Below are 23,082 nucleotides of genomic sequence, written 5' to 3' on the forward strand. Positions count from 1 at the left end.
TCATCCGTAAGTAGAGGAAGTCCAGGCAGAAGGAGGGGGACAGCCAGGTATTTGTGATCTAGAGGGCAATTTGGGACCTTTTTTCAGCTCAGGTGGACCAGGGAGAGAAGAGTGGCTTTCCCACTCTTCAGTGTAAGAAGTGGGCCCAGAGCGATGCGGGGCCAGGGGAGCAATGCAAAAGGAGAAAGTTAACTGATGTGATCAGACGCTCCATTATACGTTTAGGGAAGCAAAACTATGTAAATGCGCACATACACGTATGTCAGCCCTGCTTTGTGAGTTGAACACATTTCTGAGGTTCTGATTCATCCAAGGCTTGCAGCCCTTTGCATAGACTAAATAAGATGGGTCCCAGGGAGGTGCTTTGGGATGTGTAAGCAAAGGCATTAGGATGTTAGTGTTGAAGGGAAGAAAGCCATGAATTTTGTTGATGTATGTCTGAAAAGTTTTCAAATACAATGCTCGAGGCAGACATTTCAATTAACTGGCACTGTTGAGGGGCATGCTGTTAGAAACCAACCAAATATTCTGGTTAATCCAAGTTTTCTGTCGTAGGTATGTATGCTGCCCTTGCACATTCTCTCCATACAGATCCTCTTAAGCATCAGTGAGCTCTTGTGCGCTGTATTGCCATGTTAAATTTGAGCACATAAGCAGGTGCTGCGGGAAAGCAGGCATCTTGGCATTGCTAGCTTAAAATTTTCAGACACAAATAGCAATTATGGTATAGAAAGTCAACCTGTTCAGCATGAGTTGAGAATTCCCCCACAGGATAGGTAAGGAGAACTTTATCGCAGTGTTCATTGCAGAGGGTAAACGATGGCCAGGGCTGTATGCTAAAGAGAGCTATTCTTTAACAACTCAGCTTGAGAAACAGGTGGCCTCCTGAAGGCCGCTGGCTGCTAAATTAATAATTTGGGGCATCATTAGCAGGCCCATCCTGGCCCCCAACCTCACTCCTAATTCCTGAACCTGATTACTCTAATATGTGTTGTCTGATTGAGAGTGTGTCCTGTGCCCTTGAGCTGAACTACAACTCCCGTGGCTTATGCTCTGAGCCCCTGTGCCTGGAACCCCAGCTGACATGCCGACCTATTCACCCTGTGCACTGCTCCGTGCTAGGTGTCTGAATGCTAAGTCCTGCCCTCTTGACTGCCTACCCCTTGACCTGATGCCAGCATGTTGATTGCAATCCCAGCTGTATTTAGGCTCTTTTCCCCTGCTTCCACACGTATATGACTATCAAATTGTTTCCTTTACTATTTTTCTCAGTTGGTGGATTGAAGGGTTCTCTTAAGGAGCAGTTTCTTTGGGTCTTTGCATATGTCCCACCATATTGTTTTATGGAGGTTTATAGGCACATCCTTGAATGCTAATTAAAAGGAAAATGAAGCACCTTGAATCCTAAGAATCTGGCTTACAAAGCTTTCCAAGAACATATAGTTATGTAAAAAGAGGCAATTCTGCTCTAATGTATCCATCCTTTTTCTTCCCCTATAGAGAAACACTTGTGAATATTCTCAGGTACAGCCCCCACTTCCCACTCCCAGCACACAAGCCACACCACCATTCACTGCAAGATTGGCTCCCAGTCTACATGATCCTCTGGTGGTCTGGCACCCCCCTCTCTCCTGCTGATCTGCAACCACACCTTAGAGATAACTATTCTAGAAAGGGCAAAGGTCTGCCCATAGTTCACCTTACTTTATCTTGTATTGATTACACTTTGGGGGCTAGAGGAGATTATATATGAGAGAAATGTTTCTACGTGGAAGAAGAATCCAATCAGGCCGAAAATCAGACACTAGACTGTTTGAGGAACAAGTTAATATTCATTTATTTCCAGTACAGCTTACACTGCTGACTGCCTCTTATTGATGAGGACTGCAGATGTGATGGTGGGCTGAGCATCATATCCCCACCTGCCAGCTTCCCAGTCCTGCCTCTGCCCCAGTATCTGCACTGATGCCCAGGTTAGAGCCAGGGTGCAAGGGTCAAGGATCTGCACCCACCCTCTGAGCCAATGCCCACCTCCGAGAAGGCTGGATCCTCCCTGAGCTGTACCAGTTTCCCTTAGGACCCAGGCTAGGCAGGTCCCCACACCCATGCAGCTCAGAAAATCATCCGAGGACCATGTTGAGACTTGAGGTTTTGCACCTGCCCTCCAGCCCCAGAACTGCCACTTGCCTACATCATGTGCTGGAGTAGAAAGGCCTGAACCAGCCTCCCAGACTTGGGCCTTCATCTTCAGGGATGAAGTTTCTCTGTCCAGTTTTTGTGTCGAGCCCAATTAAATAAATGCATCTTAATTAAAAAAAAAAAAAAAGCCCAATGCCACTTTTAGCAGAGAACATCAATCTGTCAAATTGAGGCGTCTCAATTCCAAAAATGTTCCATCTCTGTCCCAGCCATTTAACAAGGAGCCAACCTCATCCTCATCCACGACACAGTCTAAATGTAGACATTACCCTCAGTCATTATACCAGCTGCGAGACAGTTAGCTTGGGGGGGTTACTTTCTGCATAAGAACAGCGTTGGGGTCTTGTGCGAGAGGGTTCTGAGAGACGAGGGGGAGAAAGTACCTGGAAAGGCAAATATACTTTGGAAGGAAATTTCCAGTCAGGGTAAGAACCCTAGACTTGGAGAGTTGACAGAAACTTAGAAACCTTCAGTTAACCCTATCCCCTTAATTTTCTTATTTTTTATTGTGGTAAAACATCCATGACATAAAATTTACCATTTTAACCATTTTTAAGTGGCATTAAATACCTTCACAATGTTGTACCACTGTCACCGCTATTCATTTCCAGAACTTTCTCTTCATCCCAAATTGAAACAGTACCCACTGAACAATAACTCCCCGATTCCTTTCCACCCACATCCTCCCCACCCCTGGGCCCTTCAGAGACTTTTAGAAGGGGAAACTGAGGCAGAGAAGTTGTAACTTTCAGTTTGAAAATGAGAAGCTGCCCTGAGGGCAGATTCTGGCTTCTCCTAGCCATTGTCCCCCCACCTACACCATCCTGCTCCCTTCTTAGAATCCCCCATCTCCAGGTTGCTTTTAATCTAAAACACAGATCCTGGCAGATGAGAAGACCTGCCTTCCAGTGCCAGTTTTTCTATGTGGATTTCAACTTATTCAACTTTCCAGCTCAACAAAGAGGAGTATCATTTCTGCCCAGCGTTCCAGGGCAAAAGTGTGACTTAAATAAAAATCACAGAAAGGTGGGGTGCCTGGCTGGCTCAGTCACTAGAGCATCCGACTCTTGATCTTGGGGTCGTGACTTCAAACCCCACATTGGGTGTAGAGATTACTTAAAAAAAAAAATCACAAAAAGGCAGCACCACATGGAAAGAACACTTTAACAGGAGTCAGAAAGCCTGGATCGCAGTCTGCATGCTGTCAACTGTGAGGCCTTGGCCGCTTAGCCTTTCTGAGTCTCGGGTTTCTGTGAGAGGTCGCATAGCTCTGAGGGTCCAGGTGTTTATGTCTGTGGTGTGGAATGAGCACCGTGCAGATCCAAGGCGTGATGTCAGTGGACTCTGAGACCCTTCGCTTTCCTGAACTTCTAACTGAAAACACTGAGACCCTCCAACAGAAGAAGTCGAGATTCTGTGCCTTGACCCTGGAACTTGCTTTGAAGCGGGTATGCCAGAAATGGCCTGGGTACATTTCCTCCTGAGACCGGACTGGAACGTCCACCACCAGCCCTGGGAAGGGTCTGGGTGGCCAGCACTGACCGTTCTGCCCTTGACCCTACCCACAGTTCCCCAGCCCCTGCTTCCACATCCTGAAAGAGTCAGCCTGCTGCTCCCACCTCAGCTGCTTGTGCTCCTTGTCCCAGGCTCATGCCTTCAACATAACCTGGCCACACAGATTGAAGGAAACTTTTACACCCCTAGTCAAGTGACTGGCCTCCTGGCATCACCAGTGTGTTTCCACCCATGCCTGGTAATGCATTATATAAAAAGAATTTTTTTATGAAAAGAACTCTGGAGAAAAGAGAGTGAAGCATCACATTCCTCTCTTTATTTTTACAAAATATTTTCTTTGTAATATATCTGATAGGTTTGGCCTGGACACTCCCTTGTGTTGCCTAGCTTTGTTCTGACTCTACGTGTAGACTGATTTATATTCTACCACTGAGGAAAGGGCACTTTGCTTGCCAGAGCTGGCATTTTCTCTCTCCTAGGAGAATTACAAGAAAATCTTCCACTGCATATTCATTTCTGTTATGTTTTCTGTTCCTTCCAACGATCATGTCAAGATGGGGTTTTCTTACCCTCCTAGAGGAAACAGTGTCAGAGAGGTCATGGTCACACAACCAACAAAAAGAACAGGTCTGAGGTGCCTGTCTGGCTCAGTCAGAAGAGCATGTGACTCTTGATCTCGGGGTCATGAGTTGGAGCCCCATGTTAGGTGTAGAGAATACTTAAGAGAGAGAGAGAGAGAGAGCAGGTCTTGAATATGGTGAGGTGAGAGACCAAACCTGGCATGTGATATGGAGGAAATCTGCTCACTGAAGCTCAGGTACTTTCTTAAGAAGGTTCAGGCCCTCCCTTGTTGCACATCTGCTTGTTGGAGGAGAATTTCTTCCTCAACAACCTTTTTAATCCCTTGATGTGGCCTCACCCACACCCTACCCCAGTGACTCAGGAGTTCAACCACAGAAGCCAAGAAAGGAGACCCAATCGCACTGGTTGGAAACGTCTGAATTGGTTTCTCAGGCCAATACAGTCACCCAGCAACCCCCAGTCATGTGTGTCCTGTGGTATTGTCACCCTTGTCTAGAGGCCTTAACCACCTCATTTATGTTGTACATTAATGAGATTATGAGGTGCCATTGATCCAGGAGAAATTGCTGTAAGAGCCAACTGTTAGAGAAGGCCACCACCTCCCTCCCCAACCCAGCGCTGTCAAGGTTCACCTACAGGCTCACTCAACATGATATCCTAGTCAATTCAATTTATCAAAAGTTAATAACACAAAGCACTGCAGTAAGTACTATGGAAAGCCAACAAATTACATAAGATTAGGCCCCATGCTTAAGAAGCATGCAGTCACGTAGAGAGAGGCAGTTTTGATTAATGTTCACGTTACACAGCAAACTTTACGTGCTCTATTAAGAGTCATGAGGCCATTATTCATTCAGTGGGAATTTACACACCCACTCAGGCACTGGGATAATAATAATAGCAGCTACTGTTTATCAGTGTTCCCTGTGTACCTGGCTCTGCTGAGTCCTTTCCTCCCAACAGTGTCAATACATAGGTACTATTATCATTGTTTCTGTTTTACAGATGAGAAAACTGGAGCACAGAGAGAGAGGTTAAGTATCTTCCCCAAGGTTGTATATTCACAGCCTATCTCCTAGGAAGGCTGTGAGAACAATCATTGGCTTCACATGATGGTAGTGTTTGGGTTGGGTGGACTACTAGAATGTAAACAGTTTTGGAGAAGGGTAAAGTGGGAGGAAAGAGCATGAGCAAAGGGCCTGAGGTATGAAAGTGCCTGGCACATTTTTTTCTTTTTCAACGTTTTTTTTTTTATTTATTTTTGGGACAGAGAGAGACAGAGCATGAACGGGGGAGGGTCAGAGAGAGAGGAGACACAGAATCGGAAACAGGCTCCAGGCTCCGAGCCATCAGCCCAGAGCCTGACGCGGGGCTCGAACTCACGGACCGCGAGATCGTGACCTGGCTGAAGTCGGACGCTTAACCGACTGCGCCACCCAGGCGCCCCATGGCACATTTTGAGAAAAACATATGGTCTGTAGCTGGAGTTCAGATACATGAGAAGACCTGTAGGAAATAAAGCCTAACAGATGAGTTGGGACCAAATTATGAGGGCCTCGAGGAATTTGCTAGGAAGCCTGGACTTGACCCAGTGGTCAACAAGAACAAAAGTAGGTTTTTAAGCAGAGTCTGTGTGTTTCATTCTGCACTTTAGGGAGATAGCTGGCACCTGAGTAAACAACAGGTGCAGACCTATTAGAGAGCTGTTGCAGTAGACCTAGTGGTAGGTGAAAAAAGAGTAAAGATAAAAAAGTAAAAAGCAAAAGAAGTTTTGGGGATAGGAATGTAAGGACGGTCAAATCATTAAGGGATGAGACCTCAGAACATTCATCCATAAAACCTTTATCCAAGGTCAAGATCTTGACTTCCAGGTGGGACATGTGCCATATGAAAAGGCAGTCCTAGCAACCCCCCTTACCCCCAGTCCCCTCTGAGCAGAACTGCAGGCTGCTGAGAGCATGGGAGACCCATGCATGCACAGTAATAAACCACCTTCTGCTTTAACTATTTTGTGGGATGGGCGGTAGATTTTCTTTTTCATTATTCTGTTAAAAGTCAAATTTTTATCCTTTTTATTTTCAAGGACATGCCAAATGTTCTCTAACCAAAATACTGAGAAGGGGTGGAAAGAAGAGTCAGACTAGCAATCCCCATAAAACAGCGAATGTGTTTGACATGTGAACATTCATAGAGACCTATATCCAACAGCTAGTGCTTATACATTCTTGTCAAGAACACAACTTTTTACAAAAATCAACCATGTACTGATAAAGCAGGTCTCATCAAAAATCAAGGAATTAGTATCCTATAGAGCAAGTCCTCCAACCACAATGCCATTAAGTTAGAAATCAGTCACAAAAATAATTTGTAAAACTCACAATTTGGAAATTTTAAAACATTTTATTACAGCCAGGTCAAAAGGGGAAGAAAAGTCAAAGTTGAAGAAAAAATACTTAGAACTAGACAGTAATGAAAATACTCGGGGGTAAGAAATGCCCCACCCATCCCTGCCCCACCCCAGAAAAGCCTGGGGGGTGGGGGGTGGGGGGAGTTGGTTTGCCTGAGCCCAGTTCCCTTGGATAGAGCAGCTTTCCTTGAACCAGGCTACATGTTGATTCATGTAGCTTTCAAAACTCCCATTGCTGTTTGGAATTGTGTTGCATTCACAAACTTTTTGTATTGCAGCTTGCTTAATGTCCACTTAGAAATAAGCAGAGGTAGGGATATTTCCTAAACATTCAAAAAAATTATGTCTGGTTTGACCAGATCGAAAATAGGAAGGGTTATGAGGTGCCTAGGCGACTCGGTTGAGTGTCTGACTCTTGACTTCAGCTTAGATCATGATCCCACGGTGTGGGATTGAGCTCCTTGTTGGACTCCACATTGAGTGCAGAGAGCCTGCTTAAGGTTCTCTCTCTTTCTCCCTCTGCCCCTCTCCCCTGCTTGCACTCTCTCTCTCTCTAAAACTTAAAAAAAAATTTTTAATTAAAAAAAATTAGAAACAAGAACCTGTTAAACCTCCAAACCAGAACTCATACCTAAATTTTTAAAAATTGGTTTTCTTATATCTATTCCAAATGTCCTTGCCTAAAGTCATCTAAAATCCCTTCCCTTCCTCTTTTGAACAGAAATTCCCATGAAACAAGCACAAAAGGAATAGAAAAATGAGGTAGGCTATACAAATTCTGAGTTCATTCAAGGTAGTTGAGTTGAGCTTAGAACATCTGGTTTGAGTTTCTTTGGGCCATTTTGGTTCCTAAATACATGGTTTTGAACTGTGCTTTGTGACTGATGATGAGGGATCGAGAAAGAATGGGGTGGGTGTGCTTTCCTTCTGGAGTCCGTTGACACCTGGTTATCTAGACAAGGATTTTGTCCTCACTCTCAGGACATGGGGTCAGAATCTTGGACATTGACTGGCAAGAAAAATAGGCTCAAGATTTCTTCAGAGCTCAGCTTCTTATTCAGTGCTGGTTGATTTTACCTATAACTCTTTCCCATTACCTTGCTGCCTTCCCATTTTGAAGACAATCAAGAAGACATTGGAATTCTCCCCAGAAGGAAGAAACTAGGTTGCCAGTGGACCACATTGTGGTGGTTCTTTTCTCCCTGAGGAGGAAGCGCTACCACCTGCCGCCCTCTGCTGTTCAAATAAAACCAGATTCCCAAGCAGCTCTTTGCCATGCTGTCTATACCAGCCTTGCCCTCTTGGATTTGGGTCTCCCAGAGAGAGAACATGTGCAGTGTATGCAACCGGGTCATCTTCCTCCGCTACCACATCCGTCTCGATTTCCATTCTCTCCTCTTTCCCATCTACCACTATACATGAACTCTCAAACTGTTTCTAAGGAAGGAAAACGTGAGGTTTCAAGAAGTATGTATAGCTTATGATGAACCCTTCTGGCCCCAGGGGCTGATACCTCACGTCTCTGACACCTTAGACAAGGTTGTCAGGAGGCCTAAATTCTAGTCTATTAATTGGGTGAGTTAATTTGATTCAGCAAATACTTGGTCTTCCACTATGTGCAAGATGCTATGTGCTACTGTCTTCAAAGGGTTCATGAGTCTGGTAGGATAATAGCATGCAGGGAAGATGTCGTGATAGACAGAAGCATGTGACCATATGTACCAGCCTCTGGAAGAGCGGGGAGGAGAAAAAGATCACTGTTGCCTAAATTTCAGGCAAGGACTGACTGATGAGATTGTAGAACAAGTCACATTCCAATTGATGGAAATAGGAAAACACTCCAAGTTCATGGCAAGACATTTTCTTAACTCCCCGCCCCCCCCCCAAAAAATTAGGATCCCACCACTTTATTATTTATTTATTTGTTTATGTACGTATGTATGTATGTATGTATGTATTTTAGATTTGACAAATATCAACGGAGCTCTTATGTGCCAGATATTGTGCTAGGCTCTGAGGCAACAACAGTGAACAAGGCTCTTGCCTACATGGATCTTACAGTCCATAGGGAGCCACAGACAAATACATAGACTGTTCCACTACCGTGTGAGAAGGCTGTCATGACCCTCCATACTGTACCAGTCCGTGCTGCACATCGCTTAAAAGCAGAAAGAGGAAAAAGGAGGGAGGAATCTTCGATGGGCATAATCCAGGGTCAGAGTTAGAAAAAACATTAGCATGGATTTCAGCCAAGCTCTTGGTCCTTGCCGGAGGAGTTTAAATGGGAGGACTAGGTAGAAATGGGATGGAGAGCCAGGTTAGGGAGCAAAGGGAAGCAGGCCTTTGACATCAACGACAAAGTGTCACAATGCTTTCCCCAAGACCTTGCTTGTACATGGAATGGTAAGGTGGAAGGAGCCTTCTGTGACCTTACAGGCACTTCTCTGTCTCATCTGGAAATGGGAACAAATAACACCTGCTTGGCACATCCCCCCAGAGTTTTGGGTGAGCAAATGAAGGAGTTTGTGAATAGTTTATGCCAATTATATAATACTACACAAATCACTGATGTTATTACCATTATGAGCAACACTTGGGCTGCCCAAGAGGCAGAGGAATGAAGACTGATGCCTTCCACAAGCCCCTTCCAGATAGAGAACCTGCAAGGAAGCCTTGTTGGCAAGCTTTCTCTCCAACTTCCCCACCAAAGTTTACCTCCAAACTCGGAAGATTTGCTTTTTAAATAGTGCGTGTGTTTAACAATATACTAACCGCAGTTGGTATTGATGAGAGAGAGGAATAAGGCAGGAAATTCCCTAAGCAGTGATTTGGGGTGCTATTTTATAGACATACTGCCACAGTGCAGGTTTATGAAACCCCACTTAAAATGTTATGATGTGGGAAAGTGCCATTTGCCCCTTCCAAGTGTCATTTGTCTCCTCGCTGGCACTCCTGGCATGCAATCACTGCCTTACTCCCTTGTGGATTCCCATCAGGATGGGAAATACAGGCCACTGGACAAACCTGGCCGCATTCCCGTATCGTTTCTACCCTGACAGGGGAGGCGGGACGAGTGAGAAGGCTGTGCTCCGTGTCTGCTGCAGGCTGGGCGTTAACAGCAGCCAGGCACCATCCTGGACACTGTGCAGAGGTCTCTTAATTGCATCTTCCCCACCAGACTTTTGGCCTAACGAGGGTGGTGAGCATATCTGCTTCACTCCCTGCTGGCCACAACCAAGGAGCTGCTCAATAAATCTTCATCAAACAAATGAGTCCTTGTGTCAAACAAGCTTCCAGGGGGGCACCATTATCCCCAATTTACAGCTAAAACTGAGGCCTAAGCTTCTTAAGAATGTTGTCCAAGGTAAGAGAGCACGTCTGGCTTGGGGTCTGGATTCTCTGTGCTCTGTCAGCTCCTGGAGTTTATATTCCGTCCTGCATGGAACACCGCTAAGATCCTCCTCTCACAGAGGCAATGGATTTTATTGTTTTTAAATCATTTTCCAAAAAGCTTGCAACCCATCTGTGTTTGAAAACAGGCCCTAGTCAAATATTATTAGTAATATACCCTGAAGTAATTATTTTATAGATCTTAAGGACCTAGTGCCTCAATTCTTGGAACCAGTCCTCAATTCTTGGAAGAACTGAAATGAGGACACAGGTCAAATATTCATTCAAGCAGCATGTATTAAATTCCCATTTTGCAGCAGAACCCAGGCTAGGGGTCTGAGGACGTGCCCCTGTCCTTGAAGAACCTACAGTCTAGTGGATCTGACTGTGCCTTTTTTTGTCCTTAAGAAAAAATTACAAAAGTGTAAGATACTAATTGCAGAATATTTGGAAAGCCCAGGTAAGAAGACAAAGAAAAAACTCACTACAAATTCAAACACTTCCTGACTCCCGAGGGTAGGGCCTCCGTCCTGCATATCTGTATCCATAAAACCTGGCACCAGCCTGGAGGAGGAGGCCATGTTTTCTGAACGGGGAAAAGCCACCCTTGATCTCAACACCTTGTGATAAACATTGATAATATTTAGAAAATAGTCCTCATCTCCTTTTCTTTGTGAAGTGACTAGTGCAGGCATCATTCTTTGCATCCCCTAAGCCAGGTGGCCTCCAAGGCCTCCTTAGCCTTCTGCAAGTGATATGCTGCCACCCTCCCACGTTCCCTGGCTGCACCCCCCCCCCCAGCCATGGCCCCGCGTCTCCTCACAAAGTGGGGGTCTCTCAAGGTGTGGGAAAAGCAGCTCCACCAAATGCCCTCACCTACCCCCGCCCCACCCCAGAAAGGCCTCAGAGGCAGGGAGTTGGTTTACCTGAGCCCAGTTCCCTTGGATAGAGCAACTTTCCTCCAGCCAGGCTGCATGTTGATTCACCTGCCACAGCTTTCAAAACTTCGGATGCCTGGCCCAGGCCTGAGGCTTTTTCGTGCTGCTAAACCTGCCAGGGTTAAGGACTGCGAACCACTGATTTAAAGGAAGGCCAGGCGGTGGTATAGTGGCCTCTTGAGACTAGCAGAGGACACTGCAGTGGCCAGTCTCAACACACACAGCCCCAGGACGTGGCATTGCAAGAGTTTTCTGCAGCTCACTTCATGAAAAAGCTGGGTGGTATATGTGGGCAATTGGTTTGCAAACGGAAATCCAAAGGGGGGAGTAGCATCTTTGTTCCAAAGGGCCCATATGGATCCTGTATAAGGGAAGGACGGAAACTGTGTTCACTTATGACACGTGTTCACATAAATACAGGGAGATAAGAATGAATGCCCCAGGGAGCCGTTTGTAAGACACGTGAGCTTTCTGGCTTCATTAGGAAGGAAAGAAGACTTTTACAACAAACGCTTAAGAGAAAAGCCACTGTAACAGTAGGCTGCTTTGCAGAAGGGAGATGTTTAGAATTAGATAATCGTTCTTTACTTAAGTAGTCATTGAATACTTGTTATTGGTCAAGCACTGTGCTAAGCACTTGACATATGTTGCTCATCTAATCTTTGCAATAACACTTTGCAATAGGTATTATTTATCCCCATTTTATAGGGAAGCAAATTGATGTCATAAATCTTAAGTGATTATCATAAAATCACATGAAACAAAAGAGGTGAGCCCCATCCTCTCTGACTCCAAAACCCATGTTTCGTTCACTCCGCCAAGCTTTTTATAACCTGGACCCACACAATTAGAGGTAAAACAAAAGATGGCAGAAAAATCAAGAAGGGATGACTTTTCAGCATGGCTAGTCAGCTGGAAGTCGATCTTTTGTGAAGATGCATGGGGTCACGAGGCAGCCTTTACAGTGTGTGTAAAGAATCCCCCCACCCCGCAGTGCCTCTGCCAACCAGCCATATGACCAGACAAGTCATTTAGTTGGCCTAAGTCCGGTTTTCTCACCTAAGCAGCAAAAAAAGGGCCAGAACCTCCAGGTCGGTGCTTTTCAATTTGGCCTATGGAAGCTTGGGCTATAGGAGGCCATGCTGGGGACAGGATGGACAGGTATGACCTCTCTTTCCCCTTCAACCAGACAAGCTCTGCATTTAACTGCTTGGAGAGAACTCTCTCCTGTTTGGGGGAAGGGGGTACGTTTGGTAGGAAACCATTAGGCTAATGGTTAGTGGTTAAGGTCAATGACCATTCCAGTTCGATAAATGTCAGGTGCTCTGTTTTTGAAAATTTGTGATGCTGGGAGGAATCAGTGCCAACACATTGCTTGAGTGCATATTGAAGGGGGGGGCAGGCAGGGAGAATGACTTTTATGCATGTGACAGAGAGGAAGAGCAATAAGGAAGTAAAATGCAGGCAAGAGAGGCCAGCTGCAGCCAGAAGAGCTTTTGCGGTCATGATACACCTGCTTGGGACCCTGGGTCACCCAGAGGCACGTGAAGAAGCAGAGTAGAGAGGAAAGTAAAGCAGGTGCCCTGGGTTGTTACTGCAATAGTGATACAGTCACAAACAACAGAGGCTGGGCTCCTGGTTTCATCTCCCTAAATGGTGCTTCCTTTTTACTCAATAGGGTCAAAGTCTCCTGCTCTCTTTCAGTAGTTTAGGATTTAAGCAGTTTTCTGTCTCTTTGTGTTTTTCAGATCTTAAATCCAAATTTCATCCAAGAAGGTGAGTTAAAAAGTAGAACTGTGAACACGAGGATTGGCTAAATAAATTGTGGCAAATCCAGCAGTGAGGTAGAGGCTGTAAATATTGGTGATGTCATTCTGTGCTATGGACAAGAAAAGGTGTTTAGAATAAACTGTTGAGGTGGAAAAGACTACAATTTGCCATATGTATAATTCGTGTAATAAAAAGTGTGTTGATAAAAGCCAAAAAGACATACACCAAGATGCTCACGGTTGTTAATGTCTGTATCAGGACATCATGGAGCTTTTCATTCTTTCTATTTATCTGTACTTCCTAATTTTCTACAATAAACATTTATTACTTTTAAATACTTGTTAATGGGACATGGATGATTGAGCAACATAAGCTGAAGGATATTTGAATCGTTACACGTGGGTAGGGAATGAGAGGGTTGTGTTGTAAAATGGCTGTGTATTCTGTTTATTCTAAATGATGTGAATTTATGTCAATTTGACCACAGTGGCCCCAGAATTCCTTGTGCCCTTAGTGGATGTGACCTGCTTGCTTGGGGACACAGTGACATTGCAGTGCAAAGTCTGTGGGCGGCCGAAGCCCACCATCACCTGGAAGGGTCCAGACCAGAACATTCTTGACACCGACAACAGCTCGGCCACATACACCGTCTCCTCCTGGTAAGCTGATCGCCCTGCATCGACACTCCCAGCTCCTTGGTGCAACTCCCATGCTGGTTACTTAGTCTCTCCAAGAGAACAGCTGCCCTGGGTCCTATTCTAGCACAAATACTTGGCATTGATTAGGAGAGAAATTGAGTCAACAGTGTACCCAGGGCTGGGAGATTTAGGTATGGCCTCCACCGCTCACTACAACCTGCCATGGAGCCTGTCAAACATCTGGCTGATGGCCAGCACACAGCCGCATGCTGCTCAACATCATGTAGACATGGCTTAACAAATGAGAACAGTTTGGAAAGACTGCATTCTGGACCCACATTCGATAAATTAAAATGTAAAACTTTATATGTCAGGTCAACCATAAACCATACCTTCAAAGAGCTCTGGCAGTCACTGACTTACATTCACCCAGTTGATCTTTCCCAAAAGGATCCCCAAGAGAATCTCTATGTTAGTGGAAATGGCAAAGCCCCAGACTTGTGGAAGCAATGTGGGTCTCCCATCCCAACATCCCAGTGTTCTTTGTGCCCCTCAGGATCCTGTGAAACAGTGATCTATTTAATTCCTTCAATAACCTAAGAATAATTTTCTTAGAAGAATAAAAAAAAAAAAGACTTGCTCCAAAATATGCAATGCTAAACAGAAAATCTAGCCATAAACATGCTTCCACACAGAAAGGCTGTTTAACAAAACCTAGTTGACTGCCTCCCAATCATTGTGTTAGCATTTATTGCTACTAATGATGAACTTTATTGTGCACTACCCTTTACAGTGGACATGCAGTAACAAGCCCTAAGTGCTTAAACATTTATCAAAGAATCATTTAGAATCAAACTCCTATCCATTAACTTAATTTTTGTGCATATGAAATGGTATTTCCAGCAAAGATGGCAAGGGCTGGCCAAGCCCTAAGATTAGGGGGCCCAAGGAATTTAGTGTAAGAGCCAGTGCTTGGTGAGGATCCTGAAGACCAGCAGGCTCCGTATGTCTCAGCTGGAGGGAGGGAGCGGGGTTGAACATGACTGCTGCATTTCACTCTTCCTGAGCAGTGCTATCCCTTGTGACTGGGACTACTAGGGAAGTTAGCATTTAGTAGAGGAATTTGCCCTTGACTTAATTCACTTAATTGTTTTGAGGGTCCCATATGTAGAATTTGAAATACTTAAACATTTTCATTCTTCAGTCTATTTTCTTGTATGACTTATTATTGATGTGTGACACTGAGAATATTTTAGGACAGAGTTGCTCATAGTAATAAGACTAGTAATATTGTATAGGGCTTTATATATTTCAAACCCTGCTCTAATTCTTATCTCATTTTACTTCTTTTCTATCCCTACGCCCCATATACAACAAACATGAGAGTTGGGGGTGACAAGAATTCCCCCCCCCATAAGGAAATGGGAATATAGAAAAATAAGGTGATCACCCAAGGTGTGTAGGAAAATAACAGAGCTGGGATGAGACCTTGAGCCTGAGGATTCAGCTCAGCACACCTTGTGCCCACCCTGGGGATTTTACCCATCAGTCAATTGACTCATTATTGGAGTCTGAAGAGCATCCTTTTGGTGTCTCTAGTGATTCTGGGGAAATCACCCTGAAGATCTGCAATCTGATGCCCCAAGACAGTGGGATTTATACCTGCATAGCAACGAACGACCATGGCACCACATCTACGTCTGCTACAGTTAAAGTGCAAGGTACAGGGTCTTTGTTAGTCAAACCCTTTTTATACTTTTAAGATATTTTTTATTATGGTGAAATACATATAACATAAAACCTATCGTCTGCACCAATGTTAACTGTACATTCTGTAATGTTAAGTACATTCATATTGTTGTGCAACCTATCTCTAGAACTCTTTTCATCTTGCAAAACTAAGGTCTATATCCATTAAGCAACAGCTCCCCAACCCCCCTCCCCACTGCCCCTGGCAACCACCATTCTACTTTTTCTCTCTCTGAGTTTGTGTTAATCGAATATTTTACGTGGACATTACAAGGGTTCCCTGCAACCTGGGGAAGAAGAGGTCCATTGTGAAATTCCAAAGTAAAGGTCTAGCAAATGGAAGAGAAGGCGTCTTCGCTAAGAGCTATCTGTGGTCCCCCATAACTTCCCGTATCGTTCCCTGGCCAAGCTCTAACTCCAGTGTGCAGTCTTTAGCCCAAGGAAGAAGTTCTAACCCCAAAGTGTATCTCCCAGGCTTCCCCAGGGCCTGGAGAGAGGTGTGCCACTTGGTAGAAAAGACCCTAGGAAAAATTTGAGACACGGGGAAGGTAATGTTTCCTGGGTAACTTTCAACCTTGGTGTAAAGTGCCAAGTTCTGCAGAAATAGCACTTGACCGTAATTTCTGTCCCCAAAGGTGTTCCAGCAGCCCCTAACCGCCCCATTGCCCAGGAAAGAAGCTGCACTTCTGTGATTCTCCGCTGGCTGCCTCCCTCCAGCACTGGGAACTGCACTATTTCTGGTTACACCGTGGAGTACCGGGAGGAAGGTACGCTTGCTCCCCTGCCCTTCTGTTTCTTCCTTCTCTTCCTCGAAAGGAGATCCTTCAGAGTCATGAACTACTTGCCTTCATGCCTTTCATTAGCTGTCCCTTCTTGTGTCTTCCAACTCAGCACAAGGACCTCAGCTCCAGGCCACAGCCGCCTCCTGCTCTCCAACTTCGCCCAAGGGCTGATGACTCTTGGCAAGTTTCAAAGTGCCTTCGCGTGCACTTTTGTCCTTAACAAGCCTAATCACCCAGACAGGAGCAGTCAGGCCCGTTTTACACATGAGGAGGCTAAGGCCTGAAGAAAGTTGAGGAACACGGAGGCAGGAGTTAGTAAGAGACAGGCCTGGCATTAAACCCAGGTATCAAGTTTGCTAATTTGTGACCTTTCTCCCAGAGTAATAACTAGGGTAGCATGAGCAGAGCTTTACCCCCATCCCCAGATAAAATTTAGAGATTTTATATATATATAGCATATGTATATGTGTGTGTGTATATATATATATATATATATAGCATATGTATATGTATATATATATATAGCATATGTTATATATATATCATATATTTTGTGTGATATTTAAATTATATATATATATATACACATATGTATAATGATTTTTTAAAAACTGTTCATTTTTTAATTTTGTTACATTTACGTGCTAAGGACGCATGCATTAGTTCAGCAGTTAGAAACACCTAAACCTGTCACCTATTATCAAGAAGAATTAGTTAAATAAGAAGCTGCCAGGTAGCTCTAGTTGTTAACACATCTCTGAACCACATAATGAATTACAGAACTGAATTTCAAACAACTGCTTGCTGTGGCCAGAACCTAAATCATTTGTGTTACTCACCATTACTCGTAGTTTTTTAACTCTTCTTTCTTCTACCAAACAGGCCCTGTGCAGTTACAGAGCTGTTCATTTCTGCATCTTTCTGAAGCTGTTCACTCTTGGGTCTCCCCACTCAGCAGAGAGGTGTTCGTGCTGAGCTGGGAGACATGTCTCACAAAAGCTTGCACTTAGTTCCGCGCTGTTCGGTTCATAGTTCATCTTATTAACACAGTTCTCTTGAGAAAATCACTTCCTCTTTCTGAGCCTCTATTTCTTCACGTATAAAGTGAGATCTGTGTTCCCAACCTCACCGGTTTCTGGAGATTTAAGTGCGAAAGTTAAATGAGAGAATTCTGGGAAGACGCCTTCTGCGGTATTTTACATGTATGGCGTGCTCAAGGCATGTTCACTTCTATTTTGTTTCCATTTCCAAATGTGTATTTTCTCTCATTTTGTTATTTATAATATATTTTTATGCCTTATTAAGAATTTGCCACACGTCCTTCTGTCAATTCTGTATGATCTACGTCTTTTCCTTCTCGCACATACACATTTGGAAATGACCAGAACCCCTAGGCCAGCTGCTTCCACACCCCTCATGATATACACAGTCATTTAGGAAACTGAGCCCAAACCTGCCACCTTTGGCCCACAGGCTTTCAGAGCCCACGTTGTAACCCCTTGAATGGAACAGAATGTGTCAGCTTTCCTTTCTTTGTTTGCTGAAGGTCTTTGAAACAATGTCCCTCTGGCGTTTTCTTCTTTCCCTCTCCTTGGAAATTGTGTGCTAGGTTCCCAGGCCTGGCAGCAGTCTGTAGCTTCGACCTTGGACACTTACCTCGTCATCGAAGACCTCAGCCCTGGGAGTCCTTATCAGTTCAGAGTCAGCGCCAGTAACCCCTGGGGGATCAGCCTTCCCAGCGAGCCCTCAGAGTTTGTGCGACTCCCAGAGTACGGTGAGTCCCAGCCATGCCCAGCAGCCCTGGTGGAGGCAAGGCACCTGGCCAGCTGTCACACTCTCACTGGTGCCGGCCACCCTGCGGGAGGTAACCTGGATTGTCCAGTGTCTTCAGTCAAGTAACATTTCAGAGACCTGATGAAAAGTGTGATTTCAACCATTTTGGAGCAAAAGTGTGGTCTGCCACCAGTGTCTGCCCTGGGCCTGACAGGGTCCCTGGACACCCGCATGTGTCTCCAGGAACAGAGAGGGGTGAGAAGGAGTCATGAGTCGTATGGATGCTGTCTGCCCCTTTTCCTGGATGGGAACACCAGCCCTCCTCTCCCTGGGAACCCCTGTCAGGCCTAAGTGTGCCTCCCAGCATCAGACACAGCGCCCCACTCACCCATTTAAACTGGGGAGAGGAAAGCAACCTGGTTGAAGGATTGGAATCAGAATGACTATTTGATAGTTTCCCCACCCCTAGCCTTCCCACAATGTCTTACTTCAAAGTGGACACATTTTTATGTGGATGTGTTGGATGATGAAGATGTATCCATAGCTACACATGAGTATTTCACAAATGTGGTTCTCGTTTTGGCCCCCACATTCACTGTCTCACCAAGCCGCTTTGGTCCCAAGAACATTTGAAAGAGGACACTTGCTAGCCCAAAGAAATCTCCAAGTGGTGAGGTATACCCTGGTGCAAGGGGGTGGGGAGTGTGTTGGGGTGGAGGAGGAGGCCACCACACTGAGAAGGCAAGAAACCCGTGTCTCTCCAGGGTCAGAGAATCCCAGAGTACCCAGGGGGCTTCAGAAACCCTCTAGGGCCCTTGGCTATCGCCCAGCCCCCAGCTGAGTCTGGAAGTGTTCCCCAGTGCGTCCTCAGGGGCTAAGCTCCCTCCCAGTCACCCTGCTCCCTAGACCCATGACTCACTGGGAAACCTGGGCCCTGGGTCTCTATTGTGTCAGAATTCAATGTAGGTAAGGCACCTGAACCTCAGCCCAGCTGTGGTCAGAAGACCCACACTGCGGGGGTGGTCCTCTCCTCTGGAGCTACTAACTAAATTCTGTCACATGTTTTGCTTCTTGTGAGCCTTGTTCCCCAGGGACCACACAAATACATACTGGTGTGCATGTGTGCATGCGTGTATGTGCATGTGTGCGTGTGTGTGTTTAAATTATTGCCAGAGAATGAACACCTCTTAAGGTAATACTGCCACATTCTGCTCAGGCACGTATTTTGGGTTAAGCTAAATCATTCAGCATTCAGTATACCAGATAGGCTTGTTAATGTCTGAGGACAGCAGGGTGAGAGAGAGCAGTGGTTAGGGTATTTCCAGCACATTCCTCTCCTTTCCTCCTCTGGGCCTTGTAACTCTTCCCTTCTCCTCTGCTGCCTTCACCCTCAGCCCTGATTCTCACTGGCTTTTCTAGGCCTTCCATGTGTTTCTCTCTCTCTCTCTTTTAATTTTTTCTACCAAATTTCTATTTTTAAAATATCCAGAGGTTGTGTCTCTGATTGTCCCAAGTTTTCTTTTGTTTATGTAGATGGCACAGGGAGGGGGAGTCTGCCTCTGTCATGTCAGTTTCCCCTGGGATGATATTTTTAAAAATAACATTTCAGAGAATCCTGGCCTTTTCCCACTGAGCTAGACTCCGTATTTGGCCATGAGAATTGCTTTGGGGCAAGGCGGGAACTTTTCTGTCAACCTTTTCTTTATTCTTACATGACTTCCTCAGTGTCATAAATGGATTCTCTCTCTTCCAAAGATGCTGCTGCTGATGGTGCCACCATTTCTTGGAAGGATAATTTTGATTCAGCTTATACTGAGCTGAATGAAATTGGAAGGTAACGACCCCATTTTCTATTCCTTCATGAGCACTTAACAACATCACATCCGAATAATGACTTGCTTTTACCGTTTGTTTCTTTTCCTCCGTGTACTCTCTCTATAGTAAGAAAACGCTAGAATATTTATGTGTACTTTTATTGCCCTTTTTTTAACTTTTTACGTTGGAGGCCTCGCTCATCAACTATCAGCCTTTCTTCTGTTCTAATATAAGAATTTAAAGCTCAGCCTTTTCTTTAAGGTACAATTTTAGCTACCTCCCCTGAGTTCTGGTATGTGGCAGTTTCATTATCATTCAGTTCAACCATGATTATTTTCTTTGACCTAATCATAATAGAAATATTTTAAGTTTTTCAACTGTAGGGGCTCCATCGGTTAAGCTTCCGACTTCAGCTTAGGTCGTGATCTCGAGGTCCATGAGTTCGAGCCCCACGTCATGCTCTGTGCTGACAGCTCAGAGCCTGGGGCCTGCTTCAGATTCTGTGTCTCCCTCTCTCTCTGCTCCTCTCCTGCTCATGCGCTCTCTCTCTCTCTCTCTCTCAAAAATAAATAAATAAATAAATATCCTTTAAAAAGTCAATTTTTCAACTGTATGAGAGTTTTACAAACTATCTACTTGTCACTGATTTCTAACTTAATTACACTGTGGTTGAAGAACTTGATTTATATGACACCGATGCTGATTTTTGTTGGGACTTCATTTATAAGCAGTACATGGTCAGTTTTTGTTAAAAGTTCCATGTGTTCCTGGGAAGAAGGTATAATCACTAATTTTTGGTACAGGTTTCCATTCTTGTCCATGTTTCAAGCACAAGTGCATTGTTTCATGGATGTTTTCAATCCAGTGCCCCCTACATGCACACACGCGCACACACACACACACACACACCTCTGTCTCTGTCTCTTTCTCTCTGTCTCCGTCTCTCTCTCTCTCTCTGTTTCTGTCTCTTTCTTTTGGTTAGAAAAGTATGCCCCCAAAAGTAAAAAAGATAAAAATATAACTTTTAACAAAATAATGAAAAAACTCTATCACCTGGCCCACAAAATAGTTGATGGGCCAAAACGAAAAGGGGGCTCATCTCTAGATGTGCATCAGTTTGCACGTGGTCTAGGTGAGAGGGTAGGTAGCACTGGCAAGTCTCCCACTCCCTGAATGTGTAAATAAAAGAGCACCCACAAACAATGGGCCATTAGCATCTTCTCCATCTCTGATTGACGTCTCTCAATGAAGCATAAAATTTCCTAAGTGAGGTGGTTGCGACAGAGGTTGTGGAGAGAGCCAAAATGCTTATTATTCCCATTTCTTAGACAGGATTTAAATGTAATTCACTGCCTTTCATTACAGCGCTTTTCGTCAAAAACCAACTTTATCTCTGGGCGCCTGGGTGGCTCAGTCGGTTGAACGTCTGACTCTTGATAAGGGGCTCAGGTCATGATGCCAGTGTGGTGGGATTGAGCCCCACATCAAGTTCTGTGCTGAGCGTGGAGCCTGCTTGAAATTCCCTCTCTTTCTCTAAAAAAAACACAAACAAGCATACAAAAAACAACAACAACTTTAGCTCAGCTTTCTCTCTTCTTTGTATGGCCAGAGGGGCAGGGAAGGGCCAATGGAAATTTCCAAGGTGATAATGATGGTGCTTATTGAGTTTCTGCAGTGTTCCAAATACTATGCAGGTATTATACAAAAGGTATTAAATCTAATCCTTATAACACGTGAGGTGTAGTGTTTGAGTAGATTTCCAGGAAAGGAACTCAGGCTTCGGGAGGTAAGTAACTTTTTCAAGGTCCTACAACTAGGAAGTAGAGAGCCATGATTCCAGCCCTGGGCTACCCAATTCTTAAGCCTGTGTTTGTTTTACTAGCATATGTGGTTTCTCATTGTAGAAATTTTTGTCGAAAATAAGCTCTAGCAATTGAAATCTAGTTTGCCGCATTATATTGAAATTTGTGAAGCTAGGCATGACTCCAGTAGTGAATCCCCACCTGGTTCTTTTTTTTTTTTTAATTTTTGTTTGTTTGTTTGTTGAGAGAGAGAGAGAGAGAATGAGTGCTCACAAGCAGGGGAGAGGCAGAGAGAAAGGGAGACAGAGGATCTGAAGCAGGCTCTGCACTGACAGTAGAGAACCTGATGCAGGGCTCAAACTCATGAACGGTGAGATCATGACCTGAGCTGAAGTCAGACACTTAACAGACTGAGCCACCCAAGTGCCCCTCCCCACCTGGTTCTAAGTGAAACTGGTGGCATCACCTGGATGTACCAGTGAATTCCTTCCCGAGAGATGCATTTACTGTTGATAGCCACGGGCTAAGGCATGTTTTACCTGGAAGAGATGGATGCTTCATATTTCCTGAAGGGGAGATCAAGTTTCTGATTTGTTCAAAGCAATCAGTGTTTTATGAAAAAAAAATCTCATCTCCAACAATCTGAAGTTTTGCCTCTCTTCCAAGTATAGTCCTCATGGTTTCAGGAGATCCTTTAAAAATGCTGTATGTTAACAGAAAGGAAATAAAACATGTAGATACTTACATGAAACACATGAAAGGTATTTGTGGGCCATAGAAGTGAGTCAACTTTCTCCATCACACCTAAACCTAGAATTCTAGGCTTCTATGACTATCTTGTTAAAAATAATTCTCTGGTGGGGTGCCTGGGTGTCTCAGTCGATTAAGCATTCGACTTCAGCTCAGGTCATGATCTCATGGTTCGTGAGTTCGAGCCCCGCATCGAGCTCTGTGCTGACAGCTCAGAGCCTGGAGCCTGCTTGGGATTCTGTGTCCCCCTCTCTCTCTGCCCTCCCCCACTCACATTCTGTCTCTCTCTCTCTCTCTGTCTCTCAAAAATGAATAAACATTTAAAAACTAGTTCTCTGGTAATAAGATATTATAAAAACCATGGTGCAGAAAGAAATATCTTCTCTGCTAAAGTCCATCTGAAGGAAAGAGCACTTGAGCATAGCACGGTTAGCTGGAAATAAACTAGATGGGCACCTCTATAATATAAAGAAGTCAGAGATTTATCCCTGGGAATGCTGACTGGTTACCTGCACAGGATCCAACAAGGTAGCAGGGCCAGGTCTCCAGGTAAGGAAGGCAAGTTGAACAGAGCCATCAGTTTTTCCTCCCTCCGGAGACTTCACCGAATCTGCACTAAAGGACTTTTTCGAATCAGGCACATGAGGATGAAGACACTGGACGAAGAGACAACAATAATAACAGGTTAGAGGCAGAAAACAAGTGACAGAGTGACAAATGACCTAGCACTCAATCCGAGTCAGTCGTGGGGTCAAGTGAGAGGCAGTGCAACTTTTGCAGCAGAATTCCCCCAAAGGCTCGGGTACTGGCAGCACAAGTACTTCTGCAAATCGGTGTAAAGAGGATGCTGAAACTGGAGGGTTGGCTGAAACTCTGTGTGAGAGGCTGCAGCTCCAGATCTCCAAATTGTCCTTCCCCATCCAGGAAGATGCCGGAGGCTCATTCTCTAGACAAGGTAAAAGAAAGTGTCTT

General features: G+C 44.7%; 1 protein-coding gene across 6 annotated transcripts in view; it reads left to right on the top strand.

Annotated features, from left to right (window-relative positions):
• The window catches only part of KALRN (kalirin RhoGEF kinase), a 520,685-nt gene that overhangs the window by 487,964 nt on the left and 9,639 nt on the right, over positions 1 to 23,082 (top strand). For all 6 annotated transcript variants that reach the window (XM_042998400.1, XM_042998401.1, XM_015544797.2 and 3 more), the window contains 6 exons: positions 12,780 to 12,807; positions 13,289 to 13,460; positions 15,039 to 15,160; positions 15,824 to 15,955; positions 17,580 to 17,744; positions 19,499 to 19,577. In XM_042998400.1, coding sequence (XP_042854334.1) covers positions 12,780 to 12,807; positions 13,289 to 13,460; positions 15,039 to 15,160; positions 15,824 to 15,955; positions 17,580 to 17,744; positions 19,499 to 19,577 — 698 coding nt within the window. The remainder of the gene's footprint in view (positions 1 to 12,779; positions 12,808 to 13,288; positions 13,461 to 15,038; positions 15,161 to 15,823; positions 15,956 to 17,579; positions 17,745 to 19,498; positions 19,578 to 23,082) is intronic.

Source organism: Panthera tigris, chromosome C2 (assembly GCF_018350195.1).
Source record: "Panthera tigris isolate Pti1 chromosome C2, P.tigris_Pti1_mat1.1, whole genome shotgun sequence".
NCBI classification, from domain to species: domain Eukaryota; kingdom Metazoa; phylum Chordata; class Mammalia; order Carnivora; family Felidae; genus Panthera; species Panthera tigris.